This window comes from Rutilus rutilus (genome assembly GCF_951802725.1).
Source record: "Rutilus rutilus genome assembly, chromosome: 19".
Taxonomy (NCBI): Eukaryota; Metazoa; Chordata; class Actinopteri; order Cypriniformes; family Leuciscidae; genus Rutilus; species Rutilus rutilus.
In genome coordinates this window covers 1973954-2000213 of record NC_140232.1, presented here as the reverse complement: position 1 = coordinate 2000213, position 26260 = coordinate 1973954, and the positions used below count along the sequence as shown (strand labels likewise).

Sequence of the window (26260 nt, the reverse complement as noted above, 5' to 3'; positions counted from 1 at the left end):
ATGTCACTGATCTTCCAGTGAAGTGTCAGTCTTCTCTCCACTGATGTATACAGGATTATTAAGCCCCGCCCCTCAAGCTCATGCTCATTTGCATAACTTTTCATGCCACACCCACATCTCAACATCCAATCAACAACTGATGCACAGAACCAAGCCCCGCCCTGCATTTATTCTTTTTTGATAAGCGGTTTCACTCAGATGTTCGTCATGTCTATAACCACAATAACAGTTTAGATGTTATTCAGCCTTTCTTCAATCATCATCATCATCATCATCAGCTCTACATGATTTTAGAACTGTGATGTTGCTTCCTCACATCAGAACAGAACCAATCCTGCATATTCTCCCTTGTTTTCAGAGTATTGTCAGATTTATTGCCTGAATGCCATATAGAAAACTGGACTGTGGTTTTGCATGTTGAAGTTCTTGGCCAGATTACACTGGACTTACAGTGTGTGTGTGTGTGTGTGTTCAGGGCCCGTGTCTCATCACCGAGGAGCTCCTGCCGAGGAGTTCGCAGATAAAGGCCGTTCTCGTCACCGGAGCCGGAGCCGTAGTCCTGCTCGCCCGCAGAGAGAGACCAAAGCCGAGAGCAGCGACCCACGCCGAGCAGGTCACACACACACACCACACCACACCACACCACACCACACCACACCACAACACACACCATGCTCACTAGAGCTTAAATTCTCTGCCCGAGCCCGGACTCGACCCGACCCGACCCACCACTGACCTGATATTTCCCGCCACTGTCCTCGGGTCGGGTCGGGCCCTTGATAAAGCACGTCACGTGTCATGCGCAGCGTCTCGTCCACTCGCAGTCTCACACGCATGACGCATCACACCTGCTGTGAGTGCTGTAGGCTATTCTGTTGCTATTCTGTTGCTATTCTAAGTGCGACATGGAGCTTGAAGAAGCAAAGAAAAAAATGAAAACAGGAGAATTAACTTTGAGCAAGTTTGGAGGAAAATCGGAGGTATGAAAACATTTTAAACTAGTCGTGGGGAGTGACAACACATGTGTTGGCTTTGTCTCGTGCATTAAATGCGGCACGCTGCTCGCCTATGACAGCAAAAAAACGGGGACTTCGACGATGAACAGACACATGAAGCAGTCTTGCCATGCCAGAAATGATGATAGTAGTCAGCCTCAGGCCTCAATGTCCTCTTGTTACTTTTCCGATCCATTCAACTATTTCTGAATAAACAAACAACGCAGTTTACAGGCTTCTTCCTTGTCGCATTAGGCCTATTCATTAAGATAATAATTAATGAATGCACACACAATTATGAACTTGATAAATGTTACAGATATGTTTTACTATGCACAAACAAATGCCTTTCAACTTATATGTGCCAAATTCAGAATTAAATGAATGTGCTGCAATTTGTACAAAAAGAGAGTCTGATAGCCTATACGTGTTTTAGCCATTAAATAAGCACATAGTTTTAAGTTTTGTTTTGAAGAAAGCTTTTCTTTAAAGTGAATTTCGTTTAGTATAAATTGTATCTTAATTTTAATACATTTTTCATCAACCAATTGCCTGGATTTAATACATAAAAAGCAATATAGCAGACAATATAATCATGACATGGAGGCGCCGCGGTCACTTACACCATTTGAAACTCGTAACACACGCAGTCACCGAATTTACAAATGCACATCTTGCTTGTTGCTCACACACATATTATGTTGAAATAACAATATGTTGAAGTAACATTATTAAAGGAGAACTCCGGTCAATTTTAACATCGAGCTCATTTTTTTGTACATTTGGAGTGCTGTCAGTACAGAGAACAACGACACAAATCGGTGTTTCCTACACCGTGTTATCCTCTTTTTAAAATTTGCACCCTGTTGACTTCAATGGGGCAAGTTTTAAACCTGCTTTTAGGCTCTTAACATCCTTGATGTGTCATTACAAGTGCACAGGTCATGTGAGTGATTCCTTTTGTGAACGCGGGTGAATCTGACTGCAGTAGATGTGAAAGAAATATATAAAAAATGATGTTTATTCAGCCAGCGCACATACCTGTATTTACATCCTGTTTTCGGTCGAAGTCCACAGTAGTCGATTGTCGAGTTCACGCGCGTGATCATAGGCCTTTGTTGGGCCCGATTTAAGCTCTAACACACACACCCCACACACACACACACACACACACACACACACACACACACACACACACACACACACACACACACACACACACACACCCACACACACACACACACCCCACACACACACCCCACACACACACACACATACACACCGTTATCTATGGAAGCTTGTTTCCACTTAGAAATAAAATATTTTAAAAGGTAATTGCGACTTCAACACGATTCTGACAGTTTATATCCCACAATTCTTACTTTACAATAGTTTATATAATTTTAAATAATTTTCATAAATTTCATAAATAAGTTTATATAAATTTCACTTTAATCTGACTTTACTTCAGAATTGTGAAATAAAGTCACAATTACCTTTTTTATTTTTATTCTGTGATGGAAACGAGCTTCCATGGTCATCAGCTCTGTGTGCTTTCATTAAAGGGAATTCTCCATGTTGTGTTTCACCAAACACTGCTTTACAGAGCCCGCGTGTTTCAGTGATTCTGAACCGGAATCCAGCATTAAATCAGGCATGCTGCATCAAAATGCTGTAAACACACACATATATATATATATATATTGTTTTATATATTTGCAGTGCGAGAGGGAAAGATGGAGGATAAAGATCTTCTGTCAGATCTGCAGGACATCAGTGACAGTGAGAGGAAGACCAGCACACCAGAGTCATCATCACTGGGTACATCCCTCTCTCTCCCTCTCTCTCTGTGTCTGTCTCTCTGTGTCTGTCTCTCTCTGTGTCTGTCTCTCTGTCTGAGTTGTGTTAGATGTGTGTTGATTGTGTGTGTTTCGTCAGGCTCTGGCTCTGAGGAAGAGGAAGAGGAAGGTGAGGAGAATGATGAGGAAGAGTCCAGCAGCCAGAGTGAGGGAGAAGAAGAGGGCGAGTCAGGATCAGAGTCTGAGGGGCCAGAACACAGCGGAGGTTCGTACACACACACACACACACACACACACACACACACACACTCTCTATCAGTGCAGATCGGTCAGAAATGAACGTGTTTGGGGCAAAAATGGCACCAAAATGAACAGAAAAGTCCCACAAGTTCAACATACGGCGGCAGAAATTGCCCCACACAATTAAATTAAATCAGTCACATCTGTCGTGATTAAAGCGAAATATGAAGTGTCTATTGCCACATTTATGCTCACAGTACATCAGAGATTACTTTGAATGCTTGGAGCATCACACACGTATCTGTTGAGCACATGAACCGCAATCATGTACGGATGTGTATATATGTTCAGAGTGCACTGGGACATTAAACGATGTACATTTTTTATATGATTTGGAAAACTGTAATTTCTGAGAATGTATTTCCCAGGAGTCCTGAGCGACGAGGAACAGTCAGAGGAGGAGGAAGAGGACCGAGAGAATGGAAACCACATTCCTCCCAGTGAGCATTGCTTTTATTTGTGGTTTTGATTTAATATAATTGAGATTTATATTGTAGCATTCTCAAATATCTCTTGCATGGTATGATGGGACTGCGCAGGGTTCGTGAAAACCCCGGAAAATCACGGAATAGTTTTGGGGAAAAAATAAACCCAGAATTGTTTGCATAGTGACTAATTTTATTTAAGATATGCTGTGGTAAATTTAAACATTTATTTTTATTCTTAATTAAAGGGGCATTGTGTGATATTTAGGAGCATCTGTTCACAAATGCAATATCATAAACATAACTATGTTTTCAGTGGTGTATAAAGACCTTACATAATGAAGCGTTGTGTGTTTATTAGCTTAGATTGAGGCGTTTCTCTCTACACACACCGCGGGTCCGCTTACATCCACATGTTTCTACGGTGGCCCTGAACGGACAAACGTGTTTCCTCACTGTTGTTCTTCATGATAAGAAGCTTCAGCTAAAGTCAGCGAATAAAACACTGACACAATGATGAACAAGTCACAATAATATTCGCAATAACATCGTTTTACTGAATAATTAGGTAAATATAATTTCTTAATTTATCTTTGTAAAGAAACCTCCGCTTAACTGGCTACTCTCTGCTGTCTCAGACGACGACATCACTTCCTGTCGGCCACCGTAACTTCTGTTGTGTGCAGTTCACCACCTCACCACTAGATGCTGTTAAACTTACACACTGCACCTTTAACATGTAAGGTCATGAATATTTACCTCAAGTCTTGTGAGTTCATTGGTATAAATGTGAGTGTTGTTGTTTTGCCAGTTCCCGAGTCTCGGTTTGATCACGACTCTGAGGTGAGCGTTGAGGAAGAGGAGGCAGAGGAAGAAGAGGAAGAGCCGGTCGACGTCACGCCTCAGTCTCCGTCTCACTCAGCCACTCCTGAGGAGAACTACATCCCTGAGTCTCCTCCCATCTCTCCTGTGGAGCTGAAGAAGCAGCTGCCCAAATACCTGCCCGCTTTACAGGTACACACACACACACACACACACACACACACACACACACACACACACACACACTCTCTGCTGTCTGCTCAGGGCTGTCGGAGCGTAGAGGAGTTCCAGTGCTTGAACCGCATTGAGGAAGACACACACACACAAACACAAACACTCACTCACTCACTCACTCACTCACTCACTCACTCACTCACTCACTCACTCACTCACTCACTCACTCACTCACTCACTCACTCACTCACTCACACACAGACACATACACACACTCTCTCTCTCTGCTGTCTGTGCTCAGGGCTGTCGGAGCGTAGAGGAGTTCAAGTGCTTGAACCGCATTGAGGAAGACACACACACACACACACACACACACACACTCTCTCTCTGCTGTCTGTGCTCAGGGCTGTCGGAGCGTAGAGAAGTTCCAGTGCTTGAACCGCATTGAGGAAGACACACACACACACACACACACACACACACACACACACACACACACACACACACGCACACACTCTCTCTCTGCTGTCTGTGCTCAGGGCTGTCGGAGCGTAGAGGAGTTCCAGTGCTTGAACCGCATTAAGGAAGACACACACACACACACACACACACACACACACACACACACACACACACTCACTCTCTCACACACACACTCTCTCTCTGCTGTCTGTGCTCAGGGCTGTCGGAGCGTAGAGGAGTTCCAGTGCTTGAACCGCATTGAGGAAGACACACACACACACACACTCTCTCTCTGCTGTCTGTGCTCAGGGCTGTCGGAGCGTAGAGAAGTTCCAGTGCTTGAACCGCATTGAGGAAGACACACACACACACACACACACACACACACACACACACACACACTCTCTCTCTGCTGTCTGTGCTCAGGGCTGTCGGAGCGTAGAGAAGTTCCAGTGCTTGAACCGCATTGAGGAAGACACGCGCACACACACACACACACACACACACACACACACACACACACACACACACACACACACACACTCTCTCTCTGCTGTCTGTGCTCAGGGCTGTCGGAGCGTAGAGAAGTTCCAGTGCTTGAACCGCATTGAGGAAGACACACACACACACACACACACACACACACACACACACGCACACACTCTCTCTCTGCTGTCTGTGCTCAGGGCTGTCGGAGCGTAGAGAAGTTCCAGTGCTTGAACCGCATTGAGGAAGACACACACACACACACACACACACACACACTCTCTCTCTGCTGTCTGTGCTCAGGGCTGTCGGAGCGTAGAGGAGTTCCAGTGCTTGAACCGCATTGAGGAAGGCACGTATGGAGTGGTGTATCGAGCGAAAGACAAGAAGACTGATGAGATCGTGGCCCTGAAGCGCCTGAAGATGGAGAAGGAGAAGGAGGGCTTCCCCATCACCTCACTGCGGGAGATCAACACCATCCTGAAGGCCCAGCACCCCAACATCGTCACCGTCAGGGTCAGACAACACACACACACACACACACATGCATGCTTTTCACTATTTCTGTAACTTTGCTTTTCAGTTATTACTTAAAGTTCTTCGATACCACATCAAACAATGCTAGCCTAACTGATAAAGTTCACATATAAAAACAAGTGAACAACCAGTAATAAAATAAGAACAAATTCACAAATACTCAAGCAGAGATTAACACTAAATAACAAAGTTATAGGGCCCTATTTTAACGATCTGAAACGCAAGTGTCAAAGCGCAAAGCGCAAGTAACTTTGTGGGCGGGTCTCGGCGCTGTTGCTATTTTCCCGGCGGGATAAATGACTCTTGCGCCTGGCGCAAATCTAAAAGGGGTTGGTCTGAAGTAGCTTCATTATTCATAGGTGTGGTTTGGGCGTAACGTGAAATAACCCAATCAGAGCATCATCTCACATTCCCTTTAAGAGCAGACGCGCTTTTTCCTTGGCGTATTGCTATTATAACGGCGGATTTGCCAGGCGCACGCCAGGAGCGGTTCACAGCCGAGGAGAGCAACGCTCTCGTCACGGCCGTAAAAGAGAGAGAAGTCAAGTCAAGTCAAGTCAAGTATATTTGTATAGCGCTTTTCACAATACAGATTGTATCAAAGCAGCTTCACAGTATTAAATTAAAATAATACAACAAGGTTTGTTTCTAGTGGAATTTATTGATTGATAAAATCAAATTAAATATCCCCAGAATATCCCCAGTGACATTGGGGATCGAGAAACACACCCAAATTAGCTTCGGTTAAACAGGTATATAATAATGTGGGTAAATGTGTAAGCTAGATGTATGATTTTATAATAAATTATCTATCTATCTATCTATCTATCTATCTATCTATCTATCTATCTATCTCGTTTGTAATAATATGATTTGCAAAAATGAAAACGGCTGCTTCTGTGTAGATTAGAGAAAGTGTATGCGCGTTGTGCACGCGATACATTATGGTCAAGCATGCGCCCTTAAAATAGCCTAATGAACAACGCGCAACGCGCCACTGACTTTAGACTAGGTTTTTTCTGGCCAGTGGCGCAATTGTTTTATGGAACAGTAAAATAGCACCAGGGATTGTTTGCGCCGGAACACGCCTCCTTTTTTGCGCTGAACCGCCCAGGGAGCGCAAGTTCATTCCCTAGTTTAGCGACGTGCTTCTGTGGAGGGAAAAGCGCGCTTTGCGCGGGTGCAAAATAGGAATGAAACATGCGTCGGTGTACAAAGTCAATTGCGCTGGGTGCAAGATAGGGCCCATAGTCTAGCAGTGTTCAGGTACAGAAATGAATAATTAAGCCTTAATGTAAAATAACACTATTTGTTCACTGTAGAAATTAAATATATTTTCATCTTCGTTAAAGCTGTATTTTATTGTTTTATTAACATTAATGACACTGACAACAGCAGGAATATTAGGCTGATGTCACTTTAAGACCGAATAAACTGACAAACATCCAGTTTCTTTCTCAGTTTTCTTTCTCTTTTGTTCACTTATGACATAACAGAGAGAATACTTGCCGAGACGGGCATTTAAAGAAAAAGGAAGAGAGAAATAAAAAGGAATAGAGAGAAAGGAATAACGAAAGAGAAAGAAAATGAGAAAAAGGAAGAAAAAGACAGAAAGAGAGAGAAAGAAAAAGAGAAAGGAATAGAGAAAGAAAAAAGGATGAGAGAAAGAAAAAGGAAGACAAAGAGAAAGAGGATGAGAGAAAGAAAAAGGAAGACAGAGAAAGAGAAAGAAAAAGGGAGAAAGAAAAAGGAAGACAGAAAGAGAAATAAAAAAGGATGAGAGAAATATAGGAAGAGCGAAAGAGAAAGAAAAAGATGAAAGAGAAAGGAACAGAAAGAGAAAGAAAAAGAGAGAAAGAGAGAAAAAGAAAAAGGGAGAAAGAGAAAGAAAAAGGAAGACAGAAAGAGAAAGAAAAAAGGATGAGAGAAATATAGGAAGAGCGAAAGAGAAAGAAAAAGATGAAAGAAAAAGAGAAAGGAACAGAGAAAGAGAAAGAGAAAGAAAAAGAGAGAAAGAGAGAAAGGGAGAAAGAGAAAGAAAAAGGAAGACAGAAAGAGAAAGAAAAAAGGATGAGAGAAATATAGGAAGAGAGAAAGAGAAAGAAAAAGAGTAAGAGAAAGAAAAAAGACAGAAAGAGGAAGAAAAAGACAAAGAAAGAAAATTAGAGAGAAAGAAAGGAAGAGAGAAAGAGAAAGAAAAGGAAGACAGAAAGATAAAGAAAAAGAAAAAGGGAGAAAAAAAGGAAGACAGAAAGAGAAAGGAAGAGAGAAAGAGAAAGAAAAATGACAGAAAGAGAAAGAAAAAGGAAGACAGAAAGAGAAAGGAAGAGAGAAAGAGAGAAAAAGACAGTAAGAGAAAGAAAAAGAGAGAAAGAGAAAGAAAGGAAGAAAAAGGAAGACAGAAAGAGAAAGAAAAAGGAAGACAGAAAGAGAAAGAAAAAAGAGAAAGGAAGAGAGAAAGAAAAAGACAAAGAAAAAGACAGTAAGAGAAAGAAAAAGAGAAGGAAAAAGAGAAAGAGAAAGAAAAAGAGAGAAAGAGAAAGAAAAAGACAGAAAGAGAAAGAAAAAAAGAGAAAGAAAAACAACAGAAAGAGAAAGAAAAAGGAAGACAAATCGATCCAATAAATTAATCTGAAAAAAGAAAATGAAATGATTGTAGGAACAGTAAGTCTTCCACAAGTCTTCCTCAAGTTTTCCTCAAGTCTTCATCTAGTCTTCATCTAGTCTTCCACAAGTCTTCCACAAGTCTTCCTCAAGTCTTCCTCAAGTCTTCCTCAAGTCTTCCTCAAGTCTTCATCTAGTCTTCCACAAGTCTTCCTCAAGTCTTCCTCAAGTCTTCCTCAAGTCTTCGTAAAGTCTTCGTAAAGTCTTCCTCAAGTTTCCTCAGGGCTTCCTCAAGTCTTCCTCAAGTCTTCCACAAGTCTTCCTCAAGTCTTCCACAAGTCCTCCTCAAGTCCTCCTCAAGTCTTCCACAAGTATTCCTCAAGTCTTCCACAAGTCCTCCTCAAGTCCTCCACAAGTCTTCCTCAAGTCTTCCTCAAGTCTTCCTCAAGTCTTCCACAAGTCTTCCACAAGTCTTCCTCAAGTCTTCCTCAAGTCTTCCTCAGGGCTTCCTCAAGTCTTCCACAAGTCTTCCTCAGGGCTTCCACAAGTCTTCCTCAAGTCTTCCTCAAGTCCTCCTCAAGTCCTCCTCAAGTCTTCCTCAAGTCATCCTCAAGTCTTCCTCAAGTCCTCCTCAAGTCTTCCTCAAGTCCTCCTCAAGTCTTCCTCAAGTCTTCCTCAAGTCTTCCACAAGTCTTCCACAAGTCTTCCACAAGTCTTCCTCAAGTCTTCCTCAAGTCTTTCTCAAGTCTTCCTCAGGGCTTCCTCAAGTCTTCCACAAGTCTTCCTCAGGGCTTCCACAAGTCTTCCTCAAGTCTTCCTCAAGTCCTCCTCAAGTCCTCCTCAAGTCTTCCTCAAGTCCTCCTCAAGTCTTCCTCAAGTCCTCCTCAAGTCTTCCTCAAGTCCTCCTCAAGTCTTCCTCAAGTCCTCCTCAAGTCTTCCTCAAGTCCTCCTCAAGTCTTCCACAAGTCTTCCACAAGTCTTCCTCAAGTCTTCCTCAAGTCTTCCTCAGGGCTTCCTCAAGTCTTCCACAAGTCTTCCTCAGGGCTTCCACAAGTCTTCCACAAGTCTTCCTCAAGTCCTCCTCAAGTCCTCCTCAAGTCTTCCTCAAGTCCTCCTCAAGTCTTCCTCAAGTCCTCCTCAAGTCCTCCTCAAGTCTTCCTCAAGTCCTCCTCAAGTCTTCCTCAAGTCCTCCTCAAGTCTTCCTCAAGTCCTCCTCAAGTCCTCCTCAAGTCTTCCTCAAGTCCTCCTCAAGTCTTCCACAAGTCTTCCACAAGTCTTCCTCAAGTCTTCCTCAAGTCTTCCTCAAGTCTTCCTCAAGTCTTCCACAAGTCTTCCTCAGGGCTTCCACAAGTCTTCCACAAGTCTTCCTCAAGTCCTCCTCAAGTCCTCCTCAAGTCTTCCTCAAGTCTTCCTCAAGTCTTCAAGTCTTCCACATCTACAGTGGAATAAACTTTGCATATATACGCCTCATTAATCAAACCCTCTGTGAGAATAGAGGACATATTTAAACCATAAACACATCAAGATTGGATCCCTCTTCATGTGAAATATGATATTGCTGATATAAGAAGCCACTGTTCACTTATTAACTAACAGTGACAAAGATTATTAAATGTTTTAAAACATATATTTCTCACTGTCAGTTAATTTAAGTTAAATCATTAACTCAGACATTATTGTGTCTCCTTAACATTCTTACCAGATATTTAACCAATTTTATTGTAATAATACTAATAACCTGTGTAGTTGTTGGTTGTTTATGAGTGTGTGCTTGTCCTGCAGGAGATCGTCGTCGGCAGTAATATGGATAAAATCTACATTGTGATGAATTATGTAGAGCATGACCTGAAGAGCCTCATGGAGACCATGAAACAGCCCTTCCTGCCTGGTATGACCTATGACCTTAACCTTGGGAATTCATGATGTCAATTAGGCACATTGATTTTTTTTTTCCAGGCACTTTTGACCAATTCCAAACCACATTAATCTTAATAACTACTATTACTGTAGTATTTAATCATATTTAAGTGATATATAGTAGATCCTGAAGGCTGGAAATGATAAACGGCTTATATTCAGGTGTGTGTAATGATTAGGCACGTTTTCTTTTACGGATGAAATAAGCCAAAAAAGAGATTTAACTCAGACTGGAAAGCCAAATATTATGAAATGCCCATGAGAAGAATGCAGTTCTAGAAACTGGAGTTAAAACTGCTCTCAGCGACGCTGGGTGACTCACTTCTTGTTGATGTTCGAAGTATTGTCAAACAAAACGGAGGCTAGCTCGACCCTCCCCCTCCCTCCTCCTCCTCCTCCTCCTCATCCCGTCCCCTCCCTCCTCCTCATCCCATCCCCTCGACCCTCCCTTCTCCTCATCCCGTCCCCTCCCCCTCCCTCCTCCTCATCATCCCGCCCCCTCGATCCTCCCTTCTCCTCATCCCGTCCCCTCCCCCTCCCTCCTCCTCATCCCGCCCCCTCCCTCCTCCTCATCCCGCCCCCTCCCTCCTCCTCATCCCACCCCCTACCCCTCCCTCCTCCTCATCCCGTCCCCTCGACCCTCCCTCCTCCTCATCCCGTCCCCTCGACCCTCCCTCCTCCTCATTCCGTCCCCCTCCCCCTCCCTCCTCCTCATCCCGCCCCCTCCCTCCTCCTCATCCTGTCCCCTCGACCCTCCCTTCTCTTCATCCCGTCCCCCTCCTCATCCCGTCCCCTCCCTTCTCCTCATCCCACCCCCTCCCTTCTCCTCATCCCACCCCCTCCCCCTCCCTCCTCCTCATCCCGTCCCCTCCCTCCTCCTCATCCCGTCCCCCTCCTCATCCCGTCCCCTCGACCCTCCCTTCTCTTCATCCCGAACCCTCCCCCTCCCTTCTCCTCATCCCGTCCCCTCGACCCTCCCTTCCGTGCTTCCTGAAACAGTCATGAACACGTCGGAGGCTTTTCCGATGTAAATTCGGGACTTCGCCCGTTCCTTCTCCTTTTCCCTCTTCTTTGCTATTTGTTCATCGGAACGTCATCTCTTTGGTCGTGTGTCGGCAATATCAACATTCAAGAGAATATAATTTTAACATTAGTCGTTGTCTAGGACATCTCTCCTCTAGCTAACTTCCCTCTTCATGCTTCTCTCTCCTCCACAACCCCCTTCATGTGCACGTGCACTAACCCCCCACCCCCACATCATTCTTGTCGGTGATTGGCTGGAACACTGTTTGTTATGTTTCGTGGTCCAGGCTGGGCCAGTTTGTTTTTGTTGCTGTTTGTGTAGGCTGGGCTGTCTACAGAGACCGCGTTTCTTTACAGTGTGTTCAGGGGACAGGCAGCTAGCGGATAGTGAGGAGATGTTTGCTGGATGTGACAAAAAATGTTTTGGCCTAAACGCGTGACATCACTTAGAGCACGTTTAAAGCATGACCAGTGGACAGTGAAAGGCTCATTGGGTCAGCAGGGTCAGACAACAACAGGTGGACACGTTAACTGCAAAACAATGAAGAATGAAGTGTGAAACCATCAGGAACCCTTTAAGATATCAGGATATCAGAGACTTGGGTTAGGCTAAGAGTCCTAAAACTTATAGTAATTAAATAAAAAGATCTTAATAACAATCCAGGACTCAACGCGAAGTACGTTTTCTACTGGCCTGATCGGGCCAGTGGTTCAGTTTTTCACTGGCCCCACAACAAAAAATTAAAGTAAATGAAAAGAAAATTGGGCTTTAAAACAAGCCTAGTATTGTTCTTGTTATTTTTGACACATGTAAACATAATAAATAAGGTTATGACACCAAAAGCTGCTAGATTAATTAACTTAAACAGTAAGCAATAACATGGGAACCAATAATCAAATTATGAGCAATAGGACAAGTAAATACAACAGAACAAACGTATAAATCAGGCCAGTAGAAAACGATCAGGCCAGTAGAAAACGTCCAGGCCCTGGTCATTTCTAGGCTTGACTACTGCAATGCTCTTCTGGCCGGACTTCCAGCATGTGCTACCAAACCTCTTCAGATGATCCAGAATGCTGCAGCTCGTCTTGTCTTCAACGAGCCCAAGAGGGCCCACGTCACCCCTCTGTTAATCTCTCTGCACTGGCTACCTCTCGCTGCTCGCATCAAGTTCAAGGCATTGACGCTTGCTTACAGATCTATCACAGGCTCAGCTCCCTCCTACCTTCACTCACTCCTACGAGCCTACATCCCCACCAGACGCCTACGATCAATCAACAAGCGACGTCTCGTGGTTCCATCACAGAAAGCCACAAAATCACTTTCCAGATCATTCTCATTCACAGTTCCATGCTGGTGGAACACTCTCCCCACCCTCATCCGGAATGCTGAATCCCTGACAACATTCAAAAAACAGCTGAAAACCCATCTCCTCCATGAGCACCTAAACTCATAAAAAAAATAAAAAAAATAAAAATAAAAAAAAAACCTTTCCCTTAAAATCCCACTTATCATGCTTATGCTACTCTGAATAATGCCTGAACTTCGTATTCTGAACACTTCTTGCGTTGTTGTTGTCTTTTGCCTCTTCATGATGACTCGCTTAATTTAGTCCTGATTTGTAAGTCGCTTTGGATAAAAGCGTCTGCTAAATGTAAATGTAAATGTAAATGTAAATGAAATTAACAGTGTTTATCATGTAGTCCATTAGGTAAAGAATCCTTAAAAGAACTCGTCTTCCAGAATCTGGCAGTAAGTTTTGGGAGTTTATTTTTAGCCTGAAGTCCGTTTTGCAGAAATGGACTAAAAATAAACTCCCAAAACTTACTGCCAGATTCTGGAAGACGAGTTCTTCAAACAGTGGCACAAGAGGATCTGCTGCTGGTCCTACAAGAGTCACTCTCAATCTGTCGGTCTATAAAAATAAAATATATGTGACCCTTGATCACGTCACCAGTCTCGAGTCGCACGGGTATATCTGTGGCAATAGCCGACAATACATTGTATGGGGTTAAAAAAATATCGATTTTTCTTTTATGCCAAAAATTATTAGGATATTAAGTAAAGATCATGTTCCATGAAGATATTTAGTAAATTTCCAACCGCAAATATATAAAACATGTATTTGTTTGAGTGAATGCTGTACAATCGCCAACATAAATGCACAACTTTAAAGGAGATTTTCTCAATGTTTCGATTCTTTTGCACCTTCAGAATCCAGATGTTCAATAGTTGTATCTCAGCCAAATATTGTCCTATCATAACAAACCTGCCTCATATTTTCCTGCCTGGAAAAAAGAAATATGATCAGAAAATCAACGTGTCTAATAATTCTGCACGCACTGTAGTGACTCGATGAGGAGGATGACTTGTGTTGTGTCCGTCTCGATGACGAGGTTGACTTGTGTTGTGTCTGTCCCGTTGAGGCGAGGTCAAGACCCTGATGATCCAGCTGCTGAGGGGTGTTCGGCATCTGCATGATAACTGGATCCTCCATCGGGACCTGAAGACCTCAAACCTGCTGCTCAGCCACAAGGGCATCCTGAAGGTCAGACAGCCGTGACCTCATCACAAAACTCACATGGAAACTCTTTTTATTCAATGTTTTATTCAGATTAATGATATTTTCCTATCAGCTGGATTCGTCCGTTACCAGGGCTGGGCTAAACATATAGAGTTTTGATTGAATCAACTGATATTGATTCTTGAATCCCAGTGAATCCCAGGTTCGATCTTTGGTCAGTGCTGCTTTCAGTTGAAGAACTAAACTTCACTAACACTATTTGTAGCTCCTGCCATCCAATAATCACAATCAGCTTTGATACTTCTGATATGAAACAAAGTCTGTGTGTTTGTGTGTCTTTAATGTGTGCTGACACACAGATCGCTGTTGAACCGTTCAAAGGTTTGGGATCGGGAAGATTTTTAATGTTTTTGAAAGAGTCTCTTCTGCTCACCAAGCCTGCATTTATTTGACTAAAAAACTAAACAAAACAAAAAACAGTAATATTGTTTGACAGTGTAAATCAGCAGTTTTCTATGTGAATATATCATCGTTTTTTTTAAATTCTGTGATCAAAGCTGAATGTTCAGCATCATTACTCCAGTCTTCAGTGTCACATGATCCTTCACAAATCACTCTAATATGATGATTTGATGCTCAAGAAACATTTTATGATTATCAGTGTGTAAAACAGTTGTGTACAACTTTTTACAAAGTTGTGGGAATTAAAGAAATCAATATATGTATTCAGCAAGTGACAGTAAAGACATTTATGTTACAAAAGATAAATGCTGTTCTTTTGAACTTTCTATTCTTCAAAGCATCCTGAAATAAAAGTGTCCACAACTGTCTTCAACTTTGAGAATAATAATGAATGTTTCATCATATTTCTGAAGGATCATGTGACACTGAAGACTGGAGTAATGCTGAAAATTCAGATTTGATGAAATTACATTTTACAATATATATTCACATAGAAAACAGCTGATTTACATTGTAATAATATTTTAAAAATATAACTTTTTTTGTATTTTTAATCAAATAAATGCAGCCTTGGTGAGCAGAAGAGACTTACAAACCAATTAAATTAAAAACCTAAAAAAAGTACCGATCCCAAACTTTTGAATGGCAGTGTGTATCCAAATGAATTTAATCGAATCGCAAGCTTGTAAATCGGAATTGAATCGTGAAATTTGTGTCAATGCCCAGCCCGGCTTTTTACACATCATCACTTGTTTGCATATATTGTTTTTGGGTGAACTGTCCCTTTAATGCTATTAATATGAATGTGATATTCAGAAGATTAGCTAAAATGTGAATGTGTTTTGTAGATTGGAGACTTTGGTTTGGCACGAGAGTACGGCTCTCCGCTCAAGCCCTACACACCTGTGGTGGTCACGCTGTGGTACCGGTCACCTGACCTGCTGCTGGGGGCAAAGGTCAGTCGATGACATCACACACACACCTGCAGGGCAGAGCCGGAGATCAGGACGCCCCAGAAATAATCACTAAATACAATGTAATGTGTGTACAGAGAGCAAGAATTGGGATCCAACCATATTTTTCACAGTAAACAAAAACATATAAGCCTTTAAGCCGTGAGCTTTTAGATGAAGTGAAGACTGATGCTCCTGTAGAGGCTACAGAAATATTGTTTAAAGGGGCTATATGTACAAACTTGGAAAGCCTTGTTATTAGCGACACCTGTCGGGAGCGCACGTGACATCATCCGTTCGTTTCCCCCCCCCGACAAACGCCCCGAGTCCGTCACATAAACATCAGCCTTTTATAGATAAACTGAAGTTTTGTTAAAAGCTGTTCACAAATTGACAATAAAAAAAGTGATTAATACATGAAACCGTTACATATCCGCCTTTAAATACTCCACTACCCATAATCCTGAAGACAAATCCAGTCAAATACAATACGCATTGTTTTTACAGCTTTACATAAAATCAGGATGTTAATAATATCCTAATATTTTCATCCTTATACAGTTTGCACTTTGATACAATCAGATTTGCCATATAGTATATATGTTGTAATCAGAAGTAAATAAGGCGTCTCATGCTGTCGATTTATATTTTAAATATGTGAATATTCTTTTGTAAACGTCAAATGTTTTTTTTTGTTTTTTTATGGCTGTGAAGCGATTAATCGCATCCAAAATAAAAGTCTATGTTTGCATAATATATGTGTGTGTGTGTGTGTACGGTGTATAATTATTCTGTATATATAAATACACACGCATGCTTGTATATATTTCTGAAAATATTTGCATATATACTGTATATATGTTTATATATAATTTATATTATATATAAATATTTTATAAATAAATAACACATTTTTCTTAATTGTATTTATACACCGTACACACACACACACATTATGCAAACACAGACTTGCACAGCACTACTGCTTTTGTACTGGAATGTTTTGTAATGACGTTCTGATAAATGATATTGCATTGATATTCTCGATGTTTGTTTAGTCTCGTCTTCATCAGGTGTGAAACATCACTCTTGGAGTCGAGTTTGTTGATGGTAGACTCGCTGTGTTGGTGATGATCATCAGCTTGTGTTCATGCTCTCGTGTGTCTCCTGACAGGAATACTCCACAGCCGTGGACATGTGGTCGGTGGGCTGTATATTCGGAGAACTGCTCACCCAGAAGCCTCTATTCCCTGGCAAATCCGAGATTGATCAAATTAACAAAATTTTCAAGGTATGTTTCATCACATCCTGAAAGTCTTCAGTTAATTAAACCAGTGAGTTTTGATAAGACTATTACAATATACTCATCAGTCTTGATATTCATATTCATTCTTTACTGCCCTCGATAGAGAGTTGTTTTCACAGACTGTACCAGGAGCAACATTCATCACGCATAACATGCACACACCACACAGAAGTCTGCACACATAAATAGACATATTGCACACAAATTTTTTAAATAAATTGATGATAATGCTGATAATCATGTGCATGAATTATTTTATTTTTTTACTTGGTTTGTTAGGAGGGACCAGGAGAGTCGTCTGTATCATAGGAGTATTAGTTTGCACACAAGCCACCAGGGGCTGATCATATTAAAAGCACTTGTTGGCCGCAATAATGCAGATATATGCAGATTAATCGTGATAAATAAACACTTATTTTTACTTCATAATTAGGGATGCGCGATATATCGGCCACCATATCGGTATCGGCTGATATATGTTCATTTTAAAGTTATCGTTATCGGCCTGATAAGAAAGTTTGTCCGATATATTAAAGCCGATGAATAATGTATTATTTCCTTCAGTTTCAGATGCGCACTGCTCATCATGATGGTTATGAATGGCTTGAAATATGATTGGAATCACTTCAGAAAAGAAAAATACAGTTCAGTGCAACACGTGCAGCGCAAGTCTGATCATGAGAACATCATAATTGTGTGTTTGGGACGTGGCTTTTACTATCATGCTCTAAAAAATGATATAAAAATTTGGATTCAGATTCATCAGCCAATATATCGGTTATCGGCTTTCAAATATAAATAATTATCGGCATCGGCCAAAATATTCGTATCGCTGCACCCCGAATCATAATTTAATCTTTTCAGTTTTCAGAAATGTATCAGTTCCAGTGCAAACACACACAACTGAATCCCTTTCTAAACACTGTCTATTTTGCACAGTATCCCTGATTAGGATTGGGATTGGGATTAGGATTAGTGCAGCCCAAAGTGGGATTTGAATGGCTGCCCAGACGGTGCAATATTTTTGGCAAGAAAATAATAGCAAAGGGGAAATTAAAAAACAGCAGTTTTTGAGAGCTTGATCCCAGGAGTAGTAATTAGAGTTGAAGTAATGAGTTTATCAGGATGCAGAGCTGGATAATGCCTGTTAATGTCAGTGAAGACTGTGGGATTGACTAGCAGGGACCGTTATATATAGGGATTCACCAAGGCTGTTATATCGGCTGATATTTGGCTTTTTTTTTTATTATTATAAGCATATGCCAATACGTTTTTCTGCTTGCTTGATGAGTTGGAAGCTGGACTTTTATTTTGAAAGTGCGGGGAACATTCTCCGTCTTCATTAGTTTACTATCTCTGTTTAACCCGGTCTGTCTAATAAAGTATTACCCAGTTTTTTGATGGGATTATAAGTGCCAGTACAAGCATGTAAAACCATAGATTTCCTCCTCTTTCAGTGTTAGCATGTCACAGAAGTACTCGATGATATCCAGCTCGAGAGTCGTTTTTGAAAACGCCTGTTTTTGTCTATAATGTAGTTGTTTGTGCTTGTAAATGATGTGCAGTTGCAAAGCAGAAAGAGTGAATCTGTGCAAAGTGAAAGCCTCGTTTGTAGCCTGCCATTACAACATCAGCTAAAAGACTGTGTCATCACACAGAGGTTGCATAAGTACATTTATTCAGCAACCGCAATATAGTCGAGATTCATGTTTGGATTTATTACAGTTCATCACTGAAGATGTTCCGCTTCCTCTGCGCTGCTTCTGCGGTGTAGACTGTAGAGAGAGCGCAGGGTTGCCAGAGTGCAAATATTACAGTAAGACACCAGGCAGAAATGCATAATTTTAAGAGTAAAGCTCTGATTGGGGGATTTCAGCACAAGGTGACATCTGGCAACCGCACTCAACACTTGTAGGACAGCAGTCAGTCATATTACGTGTCCTTTTTTCTCCCATCAATAATATCACGTTAATAGTCACAGTTATCGTTTAATGACCTCGGGAAAACAGCTCGTCACAGTCAACACTGCTGTAGACACTGAATGCAGTGGAGTTGCTGGATTGGACGTGTTCACAGCTGACGTGTGTGTGTGTGTGTGTGTGTGTAGGACCTGGGCTCCCCCAGTGAGAAGATCTGGCCGGGATACAGTGAGCTTCCAGCGGTGAAGAAGATGACTTTCACAGAGTATCCCTACAACAACCTGCGCAAGCGCTTCGGGGCGCTGCTGTCCGACCAGGGCTTCGACCTCATGAACAAGTAAGAGCGCGCAACACTAGCATGTGTTTATGTATCTCTATATTTACTAGAGTTATTGGTCACACTTTATATAGAGGTTATGCACTGAGTCAGTTTCCCACGGGAACACACTCCCTCAGCCGGCCTGAGTGGCAGAAGAGCTGCGGAGTGACTGGATTTAATAGAGGAAACTGTGAAAACGCCAGTAAAACACACGATTATCAGTTTAAACTAAAGCTTGGACTCGATATAGTGTTCCTTGCAACTTACCAAAGATCCAGTGATCATGGATATTGACATGCAGCAGGAATCGTGTTTCTGACATTTATATGAGCCTGATTTCAACGGCGGGGAAATACATGAAGCAAATATACCTGTGAACGCTTTATATAAACACAATAATAAGTCTAAATCCATGTGATCACTTATATCAGTGTTATATATATCATCATATCGTTCAGCCTTAACTTGTGTAGTTTTCGTCAGTGTTTATTTGAAAACATCAATTAAATATTTACCATCGTATATTCTGCATAACTGGATGAGTTCAATACAATATATAGGGTGTGATTTTACCCCTAAATTCAGCATATTAACAAACAATGATACTGCAAATCCAGCGTTCTCTGCCTGGATCCAGTCGTTACTGTGAATCACAGCGATTCATTCACTTCTGTTCTGTAGCTTTCAGCAGTCTGTAAAATATACCTCAGATTTCTTGTCAAATCTATTTATACAGTCGATCTCAAAGCTCTTTCCGGTTTAGATGTGTTTTGTGACGCACATGACACGGATCTGACACTGATCTGACACGCATCCTATTGTCAACTCTTAACGCTCATTTAAGACTTCATTTAATCCATTTAAGACTTAATTTAACCCATTTAAGACTACATTTAACTCATTTAAGACTTCAGTTAACTCATTTAAGACTTCATTTAACCCATTTAAGACTTCAGTTAACCCATTTAAGACTACATTTAACCCATTTAAGACTACATTTAACCCATTTAAGACTTCATTTAACTCATTTAAGACTTCATTTAACCCATTTAAGACTTCATTTAACCCATTTAAGACTACATTTAACTCATTTAAGACTTCAGTTAACTCATTTAAGACTTCAGTTAACTCATTTAAGACTTCATTTAACCCATTTAAGACTACATTTAACCCATTTAAGACTTCATTTAACTCATTTAAGACTTCAGTTAACTCATTTAAGACTTCATTTAACCCATTTAAGACTTCATTTAACTCATTTAAGACTTCAGTTAACCCATTTAAGACTACATTTAACCCATTTAAGACTTCATTTAACCCATTTAAGACTTCATTTAACCCATTTAAGACTTCATTTAACCCATTTTAAGACTTCATTTAACCCATTTAAGACTTCATTTAACCCATTTAAGACTTCATTTAACTCATTTAAGACTTCATTTAACCCATTTTAAGACTTCATTTAACCCATTTAAGACTTCATTTAACTCATTTAAGACTTCATTTAACTCATTTAAGACTTCATTTAACTCATTTAAGACTTCATTTAACTCATTTAAGACTTCATTTAACCCATTTAAGACTTCATTTAACTCATTTAAGACTTCATTTAACTCATTTAAGACTTCATTTAACTCATTTAAGACTTCATTTAACCCATTTAAGACTTCATTTAACCCATTTAAGACTTCATTTAACTCATTTAAGACTTCATTTAACCCATTTAAGACTTAAGTTAACCCATTTAAGACTTCATTTAACTCATTTAAGACTTCATTTAACCCATTTAAGACTTCAGTTAACCCATTTAAGACTTCATTTAACCCATTTAAGACTTCATTTAACTCATTTAAGACTTCATTTAACCCATTTAAGACTTCAGTTAACCCATTTAAGACTTCAGTTAACTAATTTAAGACTTCATTTAACTCATTTAAGACTTCATTTAACTCATTTAAGACTTCATTTAACCCATTTAAGACTTCAGTTAACCCATTTAAGACTTCATTTAACTCATATCGCACTTGAATGGTTTAAAAACATTTGCATGAATGTGGGCGTGAAGATATAATGTAACGCTAGTCAAAGGATGACGGGAAAAGACACTTTAACTAAGTAGTTAAAGACACTTAATATAAAGTGGGACTGAATATATATATTAATATATATTATATATATATTAATATATATATTTATATTCTACATTAAATGTAAAGAAAACTTTATCTTTATTAACTTAAAGGAAACAATATATGATACAAAACACTTACTGATTTGATATCAGTACATTCAAGTGATTATATTAGTAAATCAGCTGACTGTTGTGACAGAATACGTCATAGTTAAATAAAAGATGAATGAATATAAGATGTTCAGATGTCCTGAAAGTCCTCCTTACTGAGCGCCGCACAGACGGAGGAACTGTGTGTATTGCTGTTGTTTTGCTGAAGTGCAGAAACAGCTGCTTCACATTATGAAGCACTTAAGAACTAAAGACTATAACTAAGATGTTATAAATGTCATTGAATGTGTTTGAAGGTGTTGTCAGGTTGCCGATATATGCGTCCCTGTCTTTAATGAGGGTAAATAAATAAAATATCATGCATTAAACTTGATGTGTTTTGTTCTGTTTACAGACCTTGTCATTGAGTCTGTTGAACGATTGCGAATCGTTCATCTGGAATAAACAGCCATCGGTCTGAGCGCTGCTTCGACATGTTTTCAGACGTCTGATTTATTTCTCCAGTTGAAATCTCTCGTTCTTGTTTGCATAGTTTGAGGGAGTCGATGTGCGTCACAGCCGGGCTGAAAACACCACAATCACATGAGAAGAAAGAGGAAGGACGTTTAAGATCACAGTAAACGTGCCTCATTCGATCAGATTTATTCTGCCAGATTACGCCATGCAAGTATTAGGTTACAGTTTACTGGGATATCTAATGACCGTCCCACTTCACAACGACCCTCGCGGACTTCGAAGGATGCAGCCTCTAGTATCTCTTACTTTGTGTCCATTAAGTTCAGAGCCGACCGTTGACAGTGGCGTCGAAACATGCCACTCATTCTTTGAGATTATTTAAAGTCCCCCTGAAATCAAAATGTAAGTTTTTTTTTTTTTTTTTTTTTTTTTTTTTTTTGCTTTTACTATGAATATGTTAGCCTTAAGGTTATGATGTCTTACCAAACAATGACAAAATTCACATTTAAGAGATATAAGCATTCAAAACTTAGTCTCTTACTTCTGCTAAAATGGATCAGGGATTATGACATCACTTCAGATTCTCATCACATCTTCTGTCCAATCAAATGCTCTCTAGAATCTGAAGCTCCGCCCCCTCTGCTATAAACACCGGAGCCATATGGGTTGCAGTGTGTGTTCGGTTGCTCAGAAACTGTACGTTGGTTAAGAATGAAATGGCTAGAGTTTATTCACACCTCTACTATTAAATCCAGCATATCATCAGCGCTCGGATTCACTTCCATGGTGCTGTCAGTCTGTGAGGGGAAACTAAAACGCTATTGGCTGTTTGAAAAGGGGGCGGAGCCATTCAATATGCCCCGCCTTAGCTTCTGTTTCAGTGGAAATTACGTGAACGCATCAGACAAGGCACTTCAGTGGGGCTTTAATGTAAGCGCAAGAACATTTAAAGTTGACATGAAAGTGAAGATGTGACTTGTGTCGTATATCCGAGTGAAACACTTCTGGATCAAGAACAAATGTGGGCGGGCTTGATTGTATCTGTGTGGAATTGGTTGGATGGTGGTGGTTTGCTATTGGCTGATCTCATGTGAGTGACAGGTTGCTCCGCCCACATCATCAGAGAAGAGAAGAGGAGAGGAAGTGATTCTGATTCAAGATTATTAAAACAATAATGATGTGCACTGATAAATCATTTAGAACAAACACTGTGGTATTACATTAAAAACTAAAGTGTTGACAATATATAATGACTTAAAGATCATGTTCAGTGTAACGGCACCTTAACGGACGGTTGAGTTCCAGGTACAAATAAGCGTTCCTGTGATGTAGAGCGGGTCGATTCCTACAGCGCTGTTCACATCAGCTGCTCCTGACATCACGTCATGTCTCCTTTATTTATACAGCACTTGTTACAACACAGAGTGTTTCAAAGCAGCTTTACAGAGATAACAGGAAAATAATGCAATAAAGTTTGTTTCCAGAAGAAAATAGCGTCACAGTCCAGCTTAAGTTAGTTCAGGGATGTTCATTACAGGACTTTCTCTCACCAGTCTGCTTCCCGCCTCAGGTTTCTGACGTACTGCCCTGCGAAGCGCATCAGCGCGGACGAGGCGCTCAAACACGAGTACCTGCGCGAGACGCCGCTCCCCATCGAGCCCTCCATGTTCCCCACCTGGCCGGCCAAGAGCGAGCAGCAGCGCGTGAAGAGAGGAACCAGCCCGCGCGCGCCCGAGGGAGGACAGTTCAGCCAGATGGTACTCACTCTCAGCTCAACATCTTTCTTAAAGTCCCCCTGTACTCAGTCATCTTATCCCTTAAAGCTGCAGTGTGTAAGTTTAACAGCATCTAGTGGTGAGGTGGTGAACTGCACCCAACAGAAGTTACGGTGGCCGACAGGAAGTGATGTCGTCGTCTGAGACAGCAGAGAGTAGCCAGTTAAGCGGAGGTTTCTTTACAAAGATAAATTAAGAAATTATATTGACTTAATTATTCAGTAAAACGATGTTATTGCGAATATTATTGTCACTTGTTCATCATTGTGTCAGTGTTTTATTCGCTGACTTTAGCTGAAGCTTCTTATCATGAAGAACAACATAGTGAGGAAACGCGCTTGTCCGCTCAGGGCCACCGTAGAAACATGTGGATGTAAGCGGACCTGCGGTGTGTGTAGAGAGAAACGCCTCATTATAAGCTAATAAACACACAACGCTTCATTATGTAAGGTCTTTATACACCACTGAAAACACAGTTATGTTTATGATATTGCATTTCTGTCAACAGATCCTCCTAAATATTACACACTGCACCTTTAAAACTCATCTTTGATCACCATAATTACATATTTAAACGTTTTTTCTTTGAAAAAAATGTCTTCACGCCTTAAAATATCTTGAATGTAACTCGACACCCGTGCCTCATTTAGTATGCGCGGTTCTATGAATATGCAAATGAGCCTATTATTTTTTAATTATTTTAATTTAACATTTGTTTAATTATTTTTTTGTCATTGAATATCCTGTTGAACTAAAAAAAAAAATCATTACAGCAGAAAAATGGGTTGTGAACACAGATTATTGTTCATGTTACTTAAAGGGATAGTTCACAAAAAAATGAAAATTGTCATTATTTACTCACACTTATGTCGTTCCAAACCCGTCCTTTTGTTCATCTTTATAACATGAAATGAAGATATTTTAATGAAATCTGAGAGATTTCTGTCCCTCCATTGACAGTTACGCAACTACCACGCTTGACGCTTCAAAAAGTTCACAAAGAGATCGTAAAACTAATATATATGAACTGAACAGTTCAGTCCAGATTTTCTGAAGAGACTCGATCGCTTTATGATGAACAGATGTAATTTAGGCTTTTATTCACATATGAACAGAATTTCAAGCATACTTTAGTAAAAGCCTAAATTACATCAAGATGATCAAAAGGACGGGTTTGGAACGACATGAGTGTGAGTAATTAATGACACGACTTTGATTTTTGGGTGAACTATCCCTTTAAAACTGTTTTGAATCACAGTTCTGTCTCTGTTGACCAAGATAATACTCAGTAAATCACTGTGCTTTCATGTGCTCGTCCTTTTTCTGATTCTCATCTCTTCTGTTGTGCTCTTCAGGGTGATGATGATCTGAAAGATACTGGTTTCCATTTGACCAGTGCGAACCAGGGCGCGTCCAAAGCCGGTCCGGGATTCAGCCTGAAGTTCTGAGCCCGATGGCCGCTGGGTTTCTCTGAACGCGTCTGTCATGACGCTGAGACTCACTTTAAGAGCAGTTCACTGAACTCCACACACACACACACACTCTGGGGACCCGTTTCTCACAGCGCCGAGGACCTCCGTGAAGCTCGAGTGCTTCAGATTCCTCATGCTTCTCTGAAATATAATGTGTTGGTTTGTCTTGCTTGGTTCTTTTGTCCAGCTTGAAAACAAGCAGAGCGTTTATTTTTCTCTCCATCTGCAATGGTAGTTGAGGAGTAGGATAAAAAAACTCATTTTAGTGATATATGAATATTAAATAAAACTGTTTTGAAAACATTGACACTATGGTCTTTTTGAATACTTAATTCTGATTGGCTGGACGGTGTGCATTCAAATCGCTAAAACTAAATTCATAAAATGATCCCATCTCGGAAACCCTGGAAGGTTCTGTACGTGAATCGCCTGACGGAGCCGTTTAAGAGAAACTTTTCTTCTAAGGAGCCGCTCACACACCTATAACCACTCTCCGATGTTGGCGGACATGTTGGCCACTAGGCGGACGAGTTGTAACCTCAGCGTCTCACACATGACACGGCATTCAACTTTGTGCTCCACTGTCCTGCTGCGATGTGTTTCTGTGAACCGGTCCTAAAAATCACCAAAATGACATTAAATGTTTTTTCTTTGAGAAAATGTCTTCATGCCTTAAAATATCTTGAATGAAACTCGACACCCTTGCCTCATTTAGTATAAGCGGTTCTATGAATATGCAAATGAGCCCCGCCTCCACTCACTCACAGCAGCTATCGCTGTCATGCTTGACACGGCATTCAACTTTTTTTATGTTCTGTCACTGTCCTGCTTCTTTGGGATGTGTTTCTGTGTTCTGTGTGTGTGCAGTTTTGCTTTAATGAAGGCCGAGTCAAACACACACACACACTCACTCACACACAGAAACATTCAGGAGCACAGAAACTTCCCTGTGACTTATCAGTGAAATAGTGAGCATAGTAAAGTGTGAGAAGCCACTGCTAGTTCCACCCTGCTTCACGTCGAGTGATTCTGTCTTTAAGTCCTCAAAGTCCCCCTGTAGTCGATCATTTTATCCCTTAAAACTCATCTTTGAGCACCAAAATTACAAATTTAAGTATTTTTTTTCTTGGAAAAATATAATATCTTGACTGTAACTCGACACCCTTGCCTCATTTAGTATGCATGGTTCTATGAATATGCAAATGAGCCCGCCTCCACTCACTCACTCAGCTCAGAGATCCACTGGTTGACGATCACACGTTGATCTGATTGGTTACAAGGTAGTTT

At 40.8% G+C, this 26260-nt stretch overlaps 2 protein-coding genes across 8 annotated transcripts in view; both read left to right on the top strand.

The window, feature by feature from the left end:
* The window catches only part of cdk11b (cyclin dependent kinase 11B), a 47077-nt gene extending 21797 nt beyond the window's left edge, over window positions 1-25280 (top strand). For all 7 annotated transcript variants that reach the window (XM_084389755.1, XM_084389754.1, XM_084389752.1 and 4 more), the window contains exons 7-19: window positions 476-613; window positions 2718-2816; window positions 2934-3059; window positions 3463-3534; window positions 4331-4533; window positions 5767-5979; window positions 10387-10492; window positions 13972-14093; window positions 15380-15487; window positions 16659-16775; window positions 18898-19046; window positions 23297-23483; window positions 24857-25280. In XM_084389755.1, coding sequence (XP_084245881.1) covers window positions 476-613; window positions 2718-2816; window positions 2934-3059; window positions 3463-3534; window positions 4331-4533; window positions 5767-5979; window positions 10387-10492; window positions 13972-14093; window positions 15380-15487; window positions 16659-16775; window positions 18898-19046; window positions 23297-23483; window positions 24857-24949 — 1733 coding nt within the window. In that variant the 3' untranslated portion in view covers window positions 24950-25280. The remainder of the gene's footprint in view (window positions 1-475; window positions 614-2717; window positions 2817-2933; window positions 3060-3462; window positions 3535-4330; window positions 4534-5766; window positions 5980-10386; window positions 10493-13971; window positions 14094-15379; window positions 15488-16658; window positions 16776-18897; window positions 19047-23296; window positions 23484-24856) is intronic.
* LOC311278748 (nuclear factor 7, ovary-like) overlaps window positions 1-26260 on the top strand; it is a 1193180-nt gene that overhangs the window by 50640 nt on the left and 1116280 nt on the right. The window lies entirely within an intron of this gene.